The following is a 16,775-nucleotide window of genomic DNA, read 5'->3' on the forward strand; positions in this document are numbered from 1 at the left end:
CGGCCGTTCGGGCACTGGAGCAGCAGAGTGTCTTGACCCCAAAGGTTGGTGGGCGTCTATAGCGGAGTGCAGGTGTGGCAGTCAGCAAAGGATTTGTGAGGAGTCGAACAATAGGCATGGAGCTGCAGGGAGGGATGGGCTACCTGCAGTGATATTTGAAAGGATTGCCAGTTGTGTAGCCCCCTCTGTTACAAAAAACCCCACATTAAGTGGGTAACTAAACCTAAAATTATCCTCAAATCTTTGCCTAAATATAACATGACTTTCTTGTGAAACAGAAATAAATACAAATCTCTGCGCCCAACTATAAGGGCTATATCCCATCTAAAAGGAAAAAAGAGTGTTTACAGCTAGCTACTAGCCAACCTAGAAATCTTCTAATTGACATATTCTATGTTCTGAAGTGCAACATATGTTTGTCTGTGAGTGCTCTACAGCAGGGCAGAGCAATCTTGTCATACCTTTGCTTGATTTTCCACAGTTGCTTGGGCTCCCAGTAGGCTGGATATTGTTGGCTTCAGGTGAAGCATTCGACAGAGTTAAGTGGGTAGGCTTGTGGATGATACTGTCTAAATACAGACAATATCGTCTTGTTTATGTATGACTAAGAGAGGCGATGAAGGTGACTGAAGCATCAGCAAGGTGCTTACAATGATTGTATGACAGTATATCAAGATTATTAACGGCGGCCTACAATAATATCGCTACCAGGACACTGACCACCACGACATCATAATTTTAAGAAAATAGTTACTATCTTTACGCAACATCATCTAACTAACCCCATTAACAATTGTGTACACCTACTATCCTTTCTTATACTTACGTGGCAGAGTAGGGGACCGTTCGAAGTAGGGGATGCAATACTATAGTCATTTGACATAAGCATGTGAAATAGTAGGGCATACCCTAACAATATACTAATGCAGGTAAACTGAATGCTAATACATTTCAAACAATTTGCTATAAAGTGTGTAGCCTTAGTCCTGCACTCATGAATACCTAGGCATTAACTTTTCCCAGTCGTCAACTAGATCAGCTGAAATATCAAAACTTGGAACAATTACAATATTCCTTTAAAATGCTCTAGTTATACCAAGATCAGATAGATTTTAACCCCAACCACAATTGCCCCCAACATGCGGTGAATTACACTTGTGCTGTACAGATTACCTCTGTCATTCACATGCGCACGATTTGATGTGTGCGAAGCAACTTTCTGGGTGGACTTACCTCAAAAACCCCAGAGATGCCCCTCACCTCTGGAGGAAGCAATTGAAGACCCGGCTCTTCTCCAGAACCTTTAACTAACTTTTCCCAACTTGAATAACCTGTCAGTCACCATGGGACTTCGCCCACACTTTGGGCCTTGCACAGTTCCGAATAAAAATGAGTAAATGCAGTAATGCATTAGTAAATGCAGAAAACATAAAAAAGTCCGGTTATCCATAAAGACTTCCACTTACACTTCTTATTAGATGTTAAATGCAGTTTAGAAACTAACACAAAAGACAACGTTCTGTGGCACTAAAAAGTTTATTTCATTTTCATTCTTTACTCAAATACACATTGAGATACGTGACTGCAAAACGAAAAAAATAAATAAAAAATACAATCGTTTTTTCCTGTGTCATTCTTTGCTGGATAAATTGTGCAGGGACCAAAAAAAGATACAGAGCCTAAAGGCCAATAGGCAAATTGTCCATTTCCACTTTCATATACTGGGTGCTTGCAAGAGTGTACATTTATTTGGGTTAATTGTTATCTGTCAATGCGAGCAGACAGAAAGCCGTGTACATTTAATCACATTAATTTCTGCATTCGGTACGAAGTACATGAGAAGTGCAAATATTCAGAGTTCGTAATTAAGTTGTCAAGAGGTACAGAGAATGTAATACTAATTGTAATACACTTAACAAGCTGAAACTCTAAATACCAGACATTTATCACCAGCTAGTCGATTGTTTACATCAAGACCACTGGATCTTTATTGATACAAAACTGATCACTACTGCAGAAGTACCGTACACTGTGTTCACGTTTTGTGGTTAAGAAACACCAAAACATTAGTCAACAATTCCATAGAGTTAAGAGAGAAAAACCCATCCAGCAATCCAGTGACATAGAAGCAATTTGTAACTATTGCGTCGGTGCACTCAGCATAAAGCCCTAGCCACATGTCACATTTTAAAAGCACTGCCAAGATTAAAGAGGACAACACAAACAAAAGTTAAATATTTAATGAGGCTTCCAGCATCATGCACTTAAAAAGCAACAGAAACCTCCCTACCTCTAGAACACCGTTCCCAGTCAGTATACAGGAGTGGTCCTAAGAGGCGAGAGACAGCATAAAAAGAGCTGCTTCCGCCTATATGTGGTGTTAAGACTATGGTGTTGAAAAAATGGTACAGGAAAACTGAGATGATGTATAAGGGCAATGCTGTCTCCACTCCGGCCACCCCAAGTTTTTTAACAGTCGGATTTCTTGATGTTCCGTTTACTCTGCCTTTCTTTTGGTGCCAGGAATTTTTGCTTGGATTCTAAAAAATAAAAGAAGAATTTAGAGGTGCTATACTAACCATTCATTGCAATCATTTTATTGTGGATTACAACTCCATGGGTGCACTGACCTAAGTTTGGGTGAAAATGCTATGCTTGACAGCTTTGTAATGAAAGCTTAAAGAAAAATCTTATGGTCACTATCATTGGGCCTCTGGCTTCCCCAGTCCCAGTGCAAAGATACATTTATATTCAGTAATGCTAATAATGAACCACAAGTTTGGTTGTGAATGGGTTGAGATTATTAGCACCACCACATAGCTTGCTTTTTTCCATTTAAGTAATCATGTAGGGAGAGTGGTACTTATCTGAACATTTTACCATCCTGGGTGTTGGTCAGTAACAGGAGAATTTAGGCTAAGCACCCCTGATGAGCTGACCTTGTTCTTCAACATGGTCAAGCGAGCAGCGCAAGACCGTTGTGGGTTCGGCCTCCTCAGATTGGGGCAATGGGGACTGACTGCTGCCAATCTCTTCATTCTCTAGGTGGGGTTTATGTCTAATACATACGTTCAGAGAGCCCCAATCCAAAAATGGAAAAAAATGCATCTCATGGGTGCAGGAACAGAAGTCTTGCATTCACTAGAAGCATAGTCCAATACAAACAGTGCTGTAAATGAAACTTTCAGATCACAAAAATCATGTTTTGAGATATTTAACAAGTAGTCTTTGATAGTGTCTAAATTGTACCGATGGTCGTATGGGGTGGACACTCACATTCATTTTTGTGAACTGGAACTTATTTTTCATCACCAAACTTTGACCCAGAACAAGGATGATGGAGGCAGAACATGGTACAAGAACAAGCAAGATAAACAAAGGAAAGCAGCAATAAGTGAAAGCAGGGATGAAAAGAACCTTGAAGAGGGAGATAAAGAGATAGGAAGTGTAGGGTAGTGGAATATAGGGGATTGAAGTGAAATCAAGTCTAGGCAACCATGGTATTCAGCAACCTTGGCAACCACAAGTGGTACTGGCAGCCCGTGAGAACATTTTTGGGCCCCTGCTCTTATGTTTTACTAAACAAATTAAGCACTGGTATGTAGGTAGTGAAAGCAAGAGGCATGAGGCAGAATGAAGACTTGAGTAGGTTGGTATTCGTCAAGACTGGCATTTAGCAACCCCAGTGACCTGCTCTAAGAAAAACTTTGTAACATCTACAATGGTTCAGGGATTATTTAGTGTAAAACAAAGCAATACTGTTTTACATGAATGAAACAGTTGGATTTAACCACAAAAAAAGAAGGAAATAATGAGAGGGCACCCATAACAAATATTCAAAATGCATTTGTTATTACAAATGTTCATAAAAGGCACATAATACAAAATTGTAATATACTATATACAAGTGGTGCTCACAAAGTTGCAAAGTGCTTGTGTCACTCTATGACTAATTGGTTGGAGAGTGACACAACCGTTTTGTTGGGTTCATTCGGCAGCAGAAGTATTTTTGAGCTTGGAGCCCGACGAGTTATGCATAGGTCCCCTCCAGTGAATTTATGTGATTACAATTTTATTGTTTGGGACCACTGTTATGTATCATTTACCCTGGAGAATTTCTTGTTTGGGATATTGGCAATTCAGATTGTTCACATTCAATCTGTTGGTTGCTCCGAACTTTTGTCCCATGTCCTGATGATGACCCAATGAATCAATATGGTCGAAACGCCTTCCACACATTCCTTTGGCAAAAATCAAAGAGGAAGGATACATTGCGTTCATGTTCCTGTTATTTGTTGGATCCTTTTTGTTTAGAACTTCCCCTCGGCCATTGTTTTTCTGTTAATACCGTATACTGTATTTGCAGTCACATTGTATTGTGCAACTTTGGGAGCACCACTTGTGTATTGTATATTATAATTTTTTATTATTTGTATTTTATGAACCATTATAATAACAAACACTTTTTAAATATTTGTTATTAGCGCCTTTTTATTATTTTCTTCTTTTGGCTGTGTTTAAATCCAACTGTTTCATTCATATAAAACAGTATGAATTGCTTTGTTGTTTTGCACTACATAGCCCTGAACCAATGCAGCTGTTTCGTTATTTATTGACCCCAGGTTCTGGGTAACAGGGCTGCACCTTTTTTATGTAACCCCTAAAAAAAACTTTGGGCTCCTGCACATGTGTTTTGTCTAAATTAAGCACTAGACAAGAGTGCAATTTCTGAAGGTGGAAAAGACTTAGGGCATTTGGTCAGACCTGAGTAAAAGAAGAGTGAGTGCCCAGCCACAGGGGCAAGGCGTTATGTTTCAAAAATAATAGCACATACACCACAACATCTGACTTACTTTGTCACAACTGCATTTACGTGGGTCTTCATGAGCCCGACGTACTGGTCAATCTGAGGCTAAATAGCCAAATATAATAAGAGAGAGTTAGTAATGATTAATAAATGTAGACAAGTTCAACAGCACATTTGATAGTTATTAGCTGTCTCGACTCACCTGATACTTATCGTATACAGCAGGCAGAGAAAACATGGAGATCACAGCTGTAAGGAATACAAAGATCACAGAATCAGCATTTCCAGACACTAAGTTTCTTTGTCAATGTCCAAAACAGACCACTAACACAACTTTCCAGTGTACCCAAGTAACTACAGCTGCTCACATTGCCCATTTTAGGTAAGCAAATGAGCAAGATATACTAACTTGGTCATGCCTGCCTGGCATTATTGGGAATCCTACTCATAACAAAGTTTGCTTTCCACAAATGCTTTTGTCGAGGGATGAAAGAACATGTAGGCATGGGGTGTAATAAGGCTGGACCTGAAAGGACTACCTGCCAAAGATGTTTCATAGGACCTGGGGTCTGTGGACAAGTAGGTGCTACTTAACAGACATGAATGTGGCTGAAGTTGGTCTTAGTACACCAAGGCATTGTTCCAAATATTGGGTTCACATTATTTCTTTTTGCCCTTGACACCGGATTCCAATTTAGGCTGCATTTACCCACGCGCTAATGGCACATATGCTATTTGCTCATGTACATATTAGATACCCCGCACCACTTGCTTGCAACTGTACAGCAGATAAAACCTGACAAGATCATGTTGGCAGATAACAAGGAATTTCAATTTCTGCACCAAGTATTGTGTTACAGGGTACCTATTTCTGAATTTACCGATGTTTGCCAATAGAATTCTCCCCAGCTTTTATGACCCAAAAATCTGTTGGCAAATTGTACAACAAATGTAATTTGCACATGGGCATGTTGTACATGTGCAATTACAGTAAGGGCAAATACCACCTAACTGTGAATATAGTTTCTGGCAAAAACAGTAGTTTGCATCTGAAATAGAATAGTACCTTAGCTCTAAACAGGTTCAAAGCATTTGGTGAAATGGTCAGCCCAAGGCTAACTAGTGCATCTAGAGGAATTATCCTTGGAAACAACGTATGAGGCAGTGAATGATGTTTCAGAGCTAAATACATAGTGACGGGGAGTTTGAAAAAATATAGGATTAGAAATATCAAGGTGCAGAAATGACAGGAAAAAATATTGTGACAGTAATATTGTGATGCGGAAATAGCATAAAGAATATCGATTCTCCAGGTAAGTAATATCGTTTTCAATAATATTATTTTAGGTAATATTGTTTTCAATGATATAGTTGCAAAAAAAATCGTTTTTTAAATATTTTTGTGTTACTTCATATATTAGTTTTATGTGTTGTTACTGTTTGTAAAATTGTTAGTAATATTTTGAAATATAGGGCCACATTACGATGGCGACACCGTAACAGAAAATAGGAACGGACCGCCAGAGGTGTGGCAGTCCCATGAGACGAATTAGGATGCGCCCGACACACTGGCGGGAGCATTCTGGCCTTTAACATTGCAGATGGTGTTGCTGGTTGCAGCTCCATCTGCAATGTTAAAAGTGCATGGTTTGCATTGCCATACACAAGGTGACTGGCACACGGTGCCTGTCACCTTGTGTATGACAATGTAAGGGGGTACCATAGGTACCCTCCAAGTGCAGCCCCCCATGCCACGGGGGCCCGTAATGGGCCCCCAAAGCAATTTCCGACGGCCTGTCCATGGCAGCATCACCGCTGTGGAAAGGCCTTTATATTTGCATATCATAATATGGATGGCGGTGCCTGCTGGCACCGGCACCATATTATGCCCCAGATCCGCATCCGGAAAAGTGGCAGACATCTTTCCGTCCCCGCAATAATCCCCGCCACACTAATATAGCGGGTGGTAAATCAGGTACAAATGGCTGGAGGATCGCCACCGCTGGCTCGGCGGTGGCGATCTGCCCGCCATCATAATAGCCCCTTAGCTTGTAATTGTACGTTTTTTTATAAGTTTTTATTTTAATTGCTAATAGTAATTTATATTGTCGTAGTGGGTTATTAAATAATACAATGATTAATACATTTGAAAATTGTGTAATAATTTTACTTTTAGTTATATATTAGGTGCGGGTTTCTGGGTTTATAGGGGTATGAGGCAAGAATTTAATTATGTAATAATTAACAATGTATTAATTATTTAAGGGATCCATAAATATACAAACTGTGTAATAATTGTTTAAGTTATATATCAGGTGCAGGCTGTTGGGGTTATAGGGGTGTAGAGTGGGAAGTTCATTAAGTAGTAATTAATTATAATTATTTATCAATGTATTATTAATTATTTAATTTCTTAGTATTCATTTAGATAGTGTAATAATTGTATTTTTTAAGTTATATATTAAGTGCATGCTTCTGGATGTGTAGGGATATAGAGTGGGAAGTTAATTATTAATGAATTAATGAATTATGAAATTATTAGTTAATATTTAATTGATTATTAATTGTGTTACATTTATTTATTGCAGTTAAATGAGTAAAAGAGTTCCGGCAGGGATCAGACGAAACATATTGCAAAATTGTTAAATTGTAATTCAGATTTCACTGTCTATTGTCTGAGCAACCTACGGTACAAGGAGAATTTTGGAGCACATGTGTGCTATAACTAAAAAAGACAGTAGCTATCCTGTTGCAAGGCATTTTGCAGAATATCATAAAAACAATAGCCAACTGCTAAATATTTTTTGTATTGATCAAGTGTCCCCCATGAAGAGAGGAGATGACAGAATAAGAATACTGAGACAGCCAGGGAACCACAACCGGCCCTGGCAAAGTGCTCGGCCTGCCTCCCCTCCCCACTCAGGGGGGGTTGGAGGTGCCGCCGAGCTTTTTGCCGGGGCCGGTTTTCGGCCGATTTTGGTACAGGACCGATTTTGCAGCTATGCTGCAAAAAGGCCCTGTAACAAAAACGGCCCCCAGAGGCCCAAAACCGGCCCCACCCGTGCGGCGCACCGGGGGATTGCCCGGTGCGCGCTATGGCCAGTCCGGCCCTGGAGACAGCTGGAGTCTAACTATATAGTGGAACTTCGAACCATCGCCCCACATGGACTCAATTGTGAAGAGGAACCATGGGTCCATGTAGGTTAAGGTATAAAGAAACACCATGATCAAGAGTACTGTTCTTTAAGATGCATAGTAATATGACAATATATTGACATAAATCGCGAATATACCCTTTATATCTTAGGACTATATATTCATAATGATCAATTGTATATATATATATATATATATATATATATATATATATATATATATATATATATATATATATATATATATATATATATATATATATATATATATATATATATATATATATATATATATATATATATATATATATATATATATATATATATATATGGCTGTATAACCTTTTCTACTGGTCTGAAAATTTGGAATGATTAGAATCCGTGATGAATTGTTTAAATTTTTGTATGTATGTATTTATGTGTATATATTGATCCATTGTGTATACATTTATACATATGTATATATATGAAGAGCTTTGTACTTTTGTAATTTTCTACTTTTCCCTTTTTCAGAAACGTTAATAGGGTTTTGATACTGTTTTGCTACTGTTTTTCTATTTTTCTATTTTCCTATTTTTCTACTCTTGTACATATATGATTAGTTAATGGGACTATGGAGGTGAACTTTGTAAATAAGCATATGTAAATTAATGTGGGTTGTAAATATGAGATTTAGAATTGTATATATATAGGCCTATGAAATTGAAAGGTTATTATACATCGACATGTGATTATCATAAACCCAGGTTTGGTTTAGTGTTCTAGGTTCCTTCCTTTTTAACTATTTATACTATTTATTATTATTAAAGTACGTGAAATATACACATGACATGATAGGGTATTCAATAACCCACCATCTATCCATCTGTGAATATATATTTGCTTATCGTACTAGATATAATGACTGGTATTGCACTTTAGCTGGTTTAGCTTTCTTTTCTCATGCACTTTTTACAAATGTTGCACTTTACTCACTTAGCACTTTTATCATACGACCGCTGGTACATAGACGGATATACCCATAAGCATGAATTGTAGATATTAGAATTTCCCTGTTATTGTTTATTGTGAAGTAGATGTTTATCTGCTCTTTAAGTAAGGGATTTTATTTCTATTATACATAGGCTTTATGAGATACATGAGTGTCATAGGTGGATTTAACCGGTGAGAATCTATGATTCATGTATATCAATATCTGGATTTAACCAGTGATGTTTTTCCGTCCTTTTTGGTAATGTTCCATTGGATACACTGTCACTGTACTGTGGAAGTATGTTGTTTATTTCTATGAAGTCACATGACTCACTATGTCACTGTGAGGGGTTGGTCACTATGTGTAATTAGCATATAAAAAAGCATTGAGTTCGATGTACTAGTTGCAGCGTGAACAAGGGCACATCTTGCCAGAAACGCGTAGCTGCTTTCTGTTGTTCAATAAAAAACAACTCTGCTGATGTGCTGTGGTCCGTCTCCTTCCTGTTTGCTGGTGTGCTGCGTGGTTGCTGAAACACCGAGAGATCCAGAGGAGTCACGTGCTGTATATATATATATATATATACATATATATATATATTCACAGAAAAAACCATAGGTTATACTCCATATATAGTTAGGAATTTGCATTTACAAAACCTTGAAAATTCAATGAAAAAACCATTGGTTTTAGGCCATATATAGTTAGGGATTTGCATTTAGAAAACCATATTTTACTCGCATAAAACCATTGAAATTCCATATATAGTTAGATGCGCTAACTATATATCGCGCACCCGCAATCCACTGCTGATGATGTCACATATTACATCATTCATGACATGGTTAGTGACATCACTGATGACATCACTGATGACATCTCAAATGACATCACTGATGACATCACTGATTACAACATCCAGTGACTCTATGTTTCTGTAAAGTTAAAATATGTTTTACATATTGAAGAATGAGTGGATGTATAAGTGTCTGGATGAAGGATTTAGTAGGTGCAAGACTGACTGTATGAGTGAGTGATTAAATGTGTCTCACTGAGTGCATGGGTTAGTGACTAAACTGTTTTAATTTGTGCATCATTATATCTGTTGTTCTACAAACTGCTGCATATGTTGATCAGTAGCTATATGAGTAACTGTATGGGTTATTGATTGGTTGTCCAAGTATTTGTATGGGAAACTGAGTGTGTGTGTATGGGTGGCTGGGAGGTGTGTGACTCTGTACATAGATGTGTGAGTAGTTGATTCACTATATGTATAGATTCAAAACTGCATGTGGAAACAGCTGTATGGGCGGTTGACTGTGCATGAGTGTATTACTGAGTGAATGGATATCTCAGTGCTAAATGTCAAATTAAGTACATATGTAAAACACAGTACATGTGAGAGTTGACATCTATAAATAACTGTGCATAAGAGCTAGTGAATGTGTGAGTGGCTGTATGGATCATTGTGAACATGTATCAGAGATTGTATAAGAGAGTAAAGTAAATATGTGTTAGTATATGTTTGAATAAGTAAGGTGTGTATAACTCTATAGTTGAGAAAATGGAGGTGTGATTGATTTTTGGCATAACTGACTAGGTGTGTGAGTAACTCCATGGAGGCCTCCGGGCAGTTATGCGCTATATAAGTGGAATTTTTCATTTCATTTCATTTCTGTTTACACTGATTGTATCTAAGGTTATATTAGAGTCTGAAGAGGTTCATGGTATTATCACATGAATGATATCATCAGTGATGTGATCAGTCATGTCAAATGAGATGTTATCAGTGATGTCATCAGTGATGTCATTTGAGATGTCATCAGTGATGTCATCAGTGATGTCACTAACCATGTCATGAATGATGTAATATGTGACATCATCAGCAGTGGATTGCGGGTGCGCGATATATAGTTAGCGCATCTAACTATATATGGAATTTCAATGGTTTTATGCGAGTAAAATATGGTTTTCTAAATGCAAATCCCTAACTATATATGGCCTAAAACCAATGTTTTTTTCATTGAATTTTCAAGGTTTTGTAAATGCAAATTCCTAACTATATATGGAGTATAACCTATGGTTTTTTCTGTGAATTTCAATGGTTTTTTAATAACAAATATCAAAAGCTGTCAAATGTCAAGTACGTGATAGGTAAAAACGTTTTCGTGTTTATGCACGCTGATGTGCTTTGAACGCTGCCCCCCCCCCACTCCCCTCTTTTCTCTTAGTAGTACTCTCTCTTTGCAGATAGTGAACGGTAGTTAACTCAGACCTTTACCCCTGTTGTAATCCGTCGTACCTGCTTGTCTCTCCATTTGATTAATTATTATCCAAGCATTTACTGTTTTACAATTGGTTCTCTTTGGATCATTCTCTATTTACAAACAAGCACAAAGTCGCAATACTCTGTTTAGTCTTTGCAGATAGTGAAAAATCGTGTAAAAAAAGAAAAGTAATCGAGCAAAATCAGTAGACCACTAATTCGATCTCTTTTTAACCTCGGTAAAATACAAACATTAGGAATAACCCTTCATGAGAAATACGAAAATAGTGAAATGAATTGAGCTCCACACCATGAGGGCTGCAAAACAGCTCGACTCCGCCACCCACACCGCCCAAAATAACGGCAAACCCTATGCAAATATTATAAATATACACAACACACCACCAAAGAAACAGAGTAAAACATTTTATTAAATAACTATTTACATAACTATTTTATACTTTTTATTGCCCGATCCGGCTAGCTCAATCGATCGAGCATGAAAGTCATGCACTGATAACAAGCGTTGAGAGTTTGTAGAATGATGGCTTCAGATTTTCCACATACGGTGTAGTGGCGCTAACTGGCAGGGGGCGTTTGGATTCTACCCCTTCTCCAAATAAGATTTTCATACGTGAATGTTCGTTCATGCTTTTTGTCCCTGAGTTGCTTCCATGTCACTGCCTTACATAAATGGCATAAGTCCTGGTTGTTGAGTGCCATACTTCAGAGTTCTAAGCAGCTCTTGTAACACTGTTTAAACCTTATTTGCACCTGCTGCAGCTTCACTATTCAAAGTAAGTGGGGTCCATTTGTGGACCTGACTGCATTGGAAAACAATGTGATACGGTGCCTCCCTAAACCGCTTGACGGAGGCCCCCGAGGGGCGGTGAGATGGTGCGGACTGAGAGGGGGCGCTTGGCTCCTGCCCCCTCCCCAAGTCGTGTTGCCCTGGTGAGGCCTGAGATCGCCCCCGGCATAGGCGGCCGGCTCCCGGGGTCCGGCGGAATTTTTTCCCTTTTGAAGAATCTTTCATTCTGGACCTTGTCCCACAATCCGTTTCACCTGAAGACACGCTGTCGTAGGGCGCCCCTTTACTGTTTTAGTTACCATTCCGCCCGCTTTTGGTACTATGTGCCTCTTCCGCCATTCAGCTGTTTACCGCTCGCTCTTGCGACTACAACGTCTCGCTCACCATGTAGTTGAGTTGCTCCCGCTCTTAAGATTTGACCGAACTTTTTGGACTGCTGAAAGCGGTGGAATTCCGACCGCTGGTTGGTGGACACATTTTGACTATATTCTGCACCTGCATTGTCGCGTAATGCGTCATATGACGCGACGCGTTAGCGCACCCGGAAGTGCTCCGGTGCGCAAGGCGCAGCTTCCCGGAAACGATCCAGAGCGCGCCGCGCAGCGCGTAACGTAAGCATAACAGGTCATGTGACTTGTTAATAAAACTTTTCATTGGTTCATTTTACTTTTCTTTTCCTAATTATGTAAGACTAGGTCATGTGACCTAAAAATAACACTTTTCATTGGATTAAAACATTTTTTTTCCCCAAACGATGAAAGCCCCACCTTGTTTCTGGATGTTTCAGACTGAAGCTGGCGTCACCATGAGAGCACCACCATCTCGTAGCTCCGTCGTGGCCATTCCGCAAGCAATCATGGCAGCCGCTCCCCACCGGAAGCCTGCGGGAGTCGACAGCCCCCAAGACTTTTGTACAATCTTCAAGGCTGAGGGGACGCTTTCGAGAATGGAACCCAAGCCCTGGCAGACAAGCGTCCGAGTTCCAAGGTGTCCCAGGGCCATTTTACTGGACCAGGCCCAAATCCGAAGAACCGGCCGCCATTTTAAGAGTCCTGTGGCAGCCGCCTATCGCTGCACCGCAAGAGTGGGAGCAACTCAACTACATGGTGAGCGAGACGCTGTAGCCGTAAGAGCGGGCGCTAAACAGCTGAATGGCGGAAAAGGCACAGTGTAGCAAAAGCGGGCGGAATGGCGACTGAAACGATAAAGGGGCGCCCCACTACAGCAGACAAGCCTCCGCCATGTGCTTCAAAACTGCATATGTATCTCGTGATATCAAGGTTGGGCAACCAGTACAGAACAAGCAGTTACGAGTCCCATTTACACCGGCGCCATTTTGGGCGCGGCCGGGCAGGTCCAGGATCTACTGAAACATAAAAAATGAGGCTGACGTCTCTGAAGCAGTTGACGAACAGCAGGACATAGCAAATAAACATGAACTCTCTAAAGCTGTTAACTCACTGCAGAACAAAACAAGTGAACCTGAAACCTCTGGAATAATTGTCGCTCAAAAGAACAACACACAAAACTCTGTAGAGCCTGAAGAAAAAAAAACAGAAGGGCACTGTAGTTTCAGACACACTTAACACTAATGACTAAACAAAGATATCGTCTGTTTATAAAGCAGTTATCATCTTGACAGAATTGACAAAGAAGTGTACAGACACCAATGCATCAGCATTCTCGGAGATAACATCTTAAGGAACAAAGAAAGACCTGTTCACTCTTGACACCCCAGGTGCTGTGTATATTGCACTATAGTGCTGCATCGAGAAAACGGGCAACCCTATTGATGTGGATTTTTCATTATTGATTATTGTAAAGAAATGGCGACTCCCCCCTTTAGCAGATTAGCTAAATGTTTGCGTAATTTAGGCATAAAAGTTATATTATTGTTGTTGTTGTTATCGTTATAGTTCTGGTTAATTTCAAAAAATGGTTAAATATATTTACAGTTTTTGTTGCGTTCGTTATATTTAAATATTAATAAAGTTTTAAAATGTAACTGTCTTGGAGTACTATATTTTTTTTAAAAATCGGGTGAATGGGGCCTTGAATCGGGTTATTGTCATGTGTGGGCTTTGCAAGTGTACTGCTACAAGATCGGACATTTCAAACTCAAATGCACGTTCTTTTTCTTACCTTTCCGAAGCATGGAGCGCAATAGCAGGCAGAGAAAGGGTGATGCACGTGTTGAACACTGCCTGGCCTGCAAATTGCTGGCATTGCCCCCCCGCCCGCTCCTGAAAGAGGGCACACACACACCGCCGCCCCGAGTACTTCACAAACCTCTAAAAGACCATGCGCTTGTTCAATGGGAAGTGGATAACATGGCTAAGAGCATTTGCTGACTAATGCATGAATATCGCGGACTTTTCAGCGATATTCATGCATTGCGGCCGTTTTTTATCGCATTTGCGATAAACCTTGCTAATAGCAAGGTTTATGTGCGATAAAATTCGCCGAAGTGCGGCGATAATTATTGTCTCTAAACAAGTTAGAGACAAAAATTACCGCTAGTTGTTGGAAATATGCCCCCGGGTTTTTCCTTGCAGGAATCGGGAAGCGAAAGACTAGCACTGAAATCAGTAGTCTCACACCTGAATCGGGAGGGTTGACATGTCTGGATACTCTACAGCTGGGGCCATAAACTACATCCGCAGGGCTAGGTGATAGCCTAGGTCCGGCCTGGACAATCGGACACAGAGGAAGAGGAGTGTCAGAGGGTGCGGTAGTGAATAGGGTGAAAGGGAGGTGTCGAGCGGGCACAGGGTGTGATTCTCAGAGAAGAGCAGCGCAGATGGGGGAAGTATATGGCCCATGCATGAGAGAGAGAGCGGGGGTGACCATTGCGTGGGGGAGATGCGTGCGAGGGTGGGGAGCCATGCTGAGAATCGGCGGCGTGCAGAGAGTGGCCCTGGTCAAGGCATCTAAAATGGCTGCCGTGCACGACAAAATTGTGGCATTGGACAAAAACGCAAGATGGCGCAGACAATGTTTATCAATAAGAATTCATTTATAACAAAATATTTACTCGCAGTGACAAAATGGTGTTCAACACTTCCTGATTTCCATCGAATCGAACGTTAACAAACGTCACGCAGCAAAAAAAAAAAAAAAAAAAAGCTCACGCACAGAGCAGTTTTTAGCCATGTTATCCAATGGAAGGTGGATAACATGGCTAAGAGCATTTGCTGGATAATGCATGAATATCGCTGACTTTTCAACGATATTCATGCATTGTGGCCGATGTGCGGCGATAATTTTTGTCTCTAAACAATTAAAACGAAGCACAAAATGGCGAATTCCCGTTTCGCTACCAGTTTGCGGCCCAGTTCGCGGCCCGTGAAGCGCTTCTACCGTGAAAAATCATTTTTTTTTTATTTTCCCCACGGGACCCTTTAATAACCCCAACAACATTCCTAGGGGGTCAAGAGGGGTATACCTTGCCCCCTTTCAATAAATTCCCCCTTCGTTTTTCACCTCTTCTTCTCTCTCGATCCTACCGAGAGATAAGATGGCGGCCGCTCCGGACTGTTTAGAATGTTGACAGACACCGGAGAGCCAATCAGCTTTCTGTTATCCAATGGAAGGTGGATAACATGGCTAAGAGCATTTGCTGGATAATGCATGAATATCGCTGACTTTTCAACAATATTCATGCATTGTGGCCGATGTGCGGCGATAATTTTTGTCTCTAAACAATTAAAACGAAGCACAAAATGGCGAATTCCCGTTTCGCTACCAGTTTGCGGCCCAGTTCGCGGCCCGTGAAGCGCTTCTACCGTGAAAAATCATTTTTTTTTTATTTTCCCCACGGGACCCTTTAATAACCCCAACAACATTCCTAGGGGGTCAAGAGGGGTATACCTTGCCCCCTTTCAATAAATTCCCCCTTCGTTTTTCACCTCTTCTTCTCTCTCGATCCTACCGAGAGATAAGATGGCGGCCGCTCCGGACTGTTTAGAATGTTGACAGACACCGGAGAGCCAATCAGCTTTCTGTTATCCAATGGAAGGTGGATAACATGGCTAAGAGCATTTGCTGGATAATGCATGAATATCGCTGACTTTTCAACGATATTCATGCATTGTGGCCGATGTGCGGCGATAATTTTTGTCTCTAAACAATTAAAACGAAGCACAAAATGGCGAATTCCCGTTTCGCTACCAGTTTGCGGCCCAGTTCGCGGCCCGGGAAACGCTTCTACCGTGAAAAATAATTTTTTTTTTATTTTCCCCACGGGACCCTTTAATAACCCCAACAACAATCCTAGGGGGTCAAGAGGGGTATACCTTGCACCCTTTCAATAAATTCCCCCTTCGTTTTTCACCTCTTCTCTCTCGATCCTACCGAGAGACAAGATGGCGGCCGCTCCGGACTGTTTAGAATGTTGACAGACACCGGAGAGCCAATCAGCTTTCTGCGCGCAAAGTTCCGAAACGCGAAAAGTAAGCGGACCGGATCGCTGCCCGGAGCGCTGTTACAGATATATATCTTGATTTAAACGTTAATTTCTCAAAATCCACTGAAGCACATATATTGAGACCTAGCAAAGGCACATCGGGCTACCAGTCCCTACAATTTTGCCAAGTTTCGTGCAAATCCATTCAGCCGTTCGAGCTAAAAGTGAGGCCAACCGCCCTATGGAAAACTCAATGTAAAAAACGCGTTTTGGGACCCCCCTTTTTTCTCAGCCCCCCCTTGACGAAACCCCACCAAATTTTCAGGGGCTGCTCAGAAACAAAATGTGCCATTTTCCT

At 40.5% G+C, this 16,775-nt stretch overlaps 1 protein-coding gene across 2 annotated transcripts in view; it reads right to left on the reverse strand.

Moving 5' to 3' along the window:
• Positions 1–1,517: 1,517 nt before the first annotated feature.
• RTN1 (reticulon 1) overlaps positions 1,518–16,775 on the reverse strand; it is a 648,513-nt gene continuing 633,255 nt past the window's right edge. For both annotated transcript variants that reach the window (XM_086938209.1, XM_086938210.1), the window contains 3 exons: positions 5,010–5,056; positions 4,854–4,912; positions 1,518–2,540 (listed from right to left, as the gene is read on the reverse strand). In XM_086938209.1, the coding sequence (XP_086794335.1) occupies positions 2,498–2,540; positions 4,854–4,912; positions 5,010–5,056 (149 nt within the window). In that variant the 3' untranslated portion in view covers positions 1,518–2,497. The remainder of the gene's footprint in view (positions 2,541–4,853; positions 4,913–5,009; positions 5,057–16,775) is intronic.

The sequence above is a fragment of the Lissotriton vulgaris genome, chromosome 9 (assembly GCF_964263255.1).
Source record: "Lissotriton vulgaris chromosome 9, aLisVul1.2, whole genome shotgun sequence".
Taxonomy (NCBI): Eukaryota; Metazoa; Chordata; class Amphibia; order Caudata; family Salamandridae; genus Lissotriton; species Lissotriton vulgaris.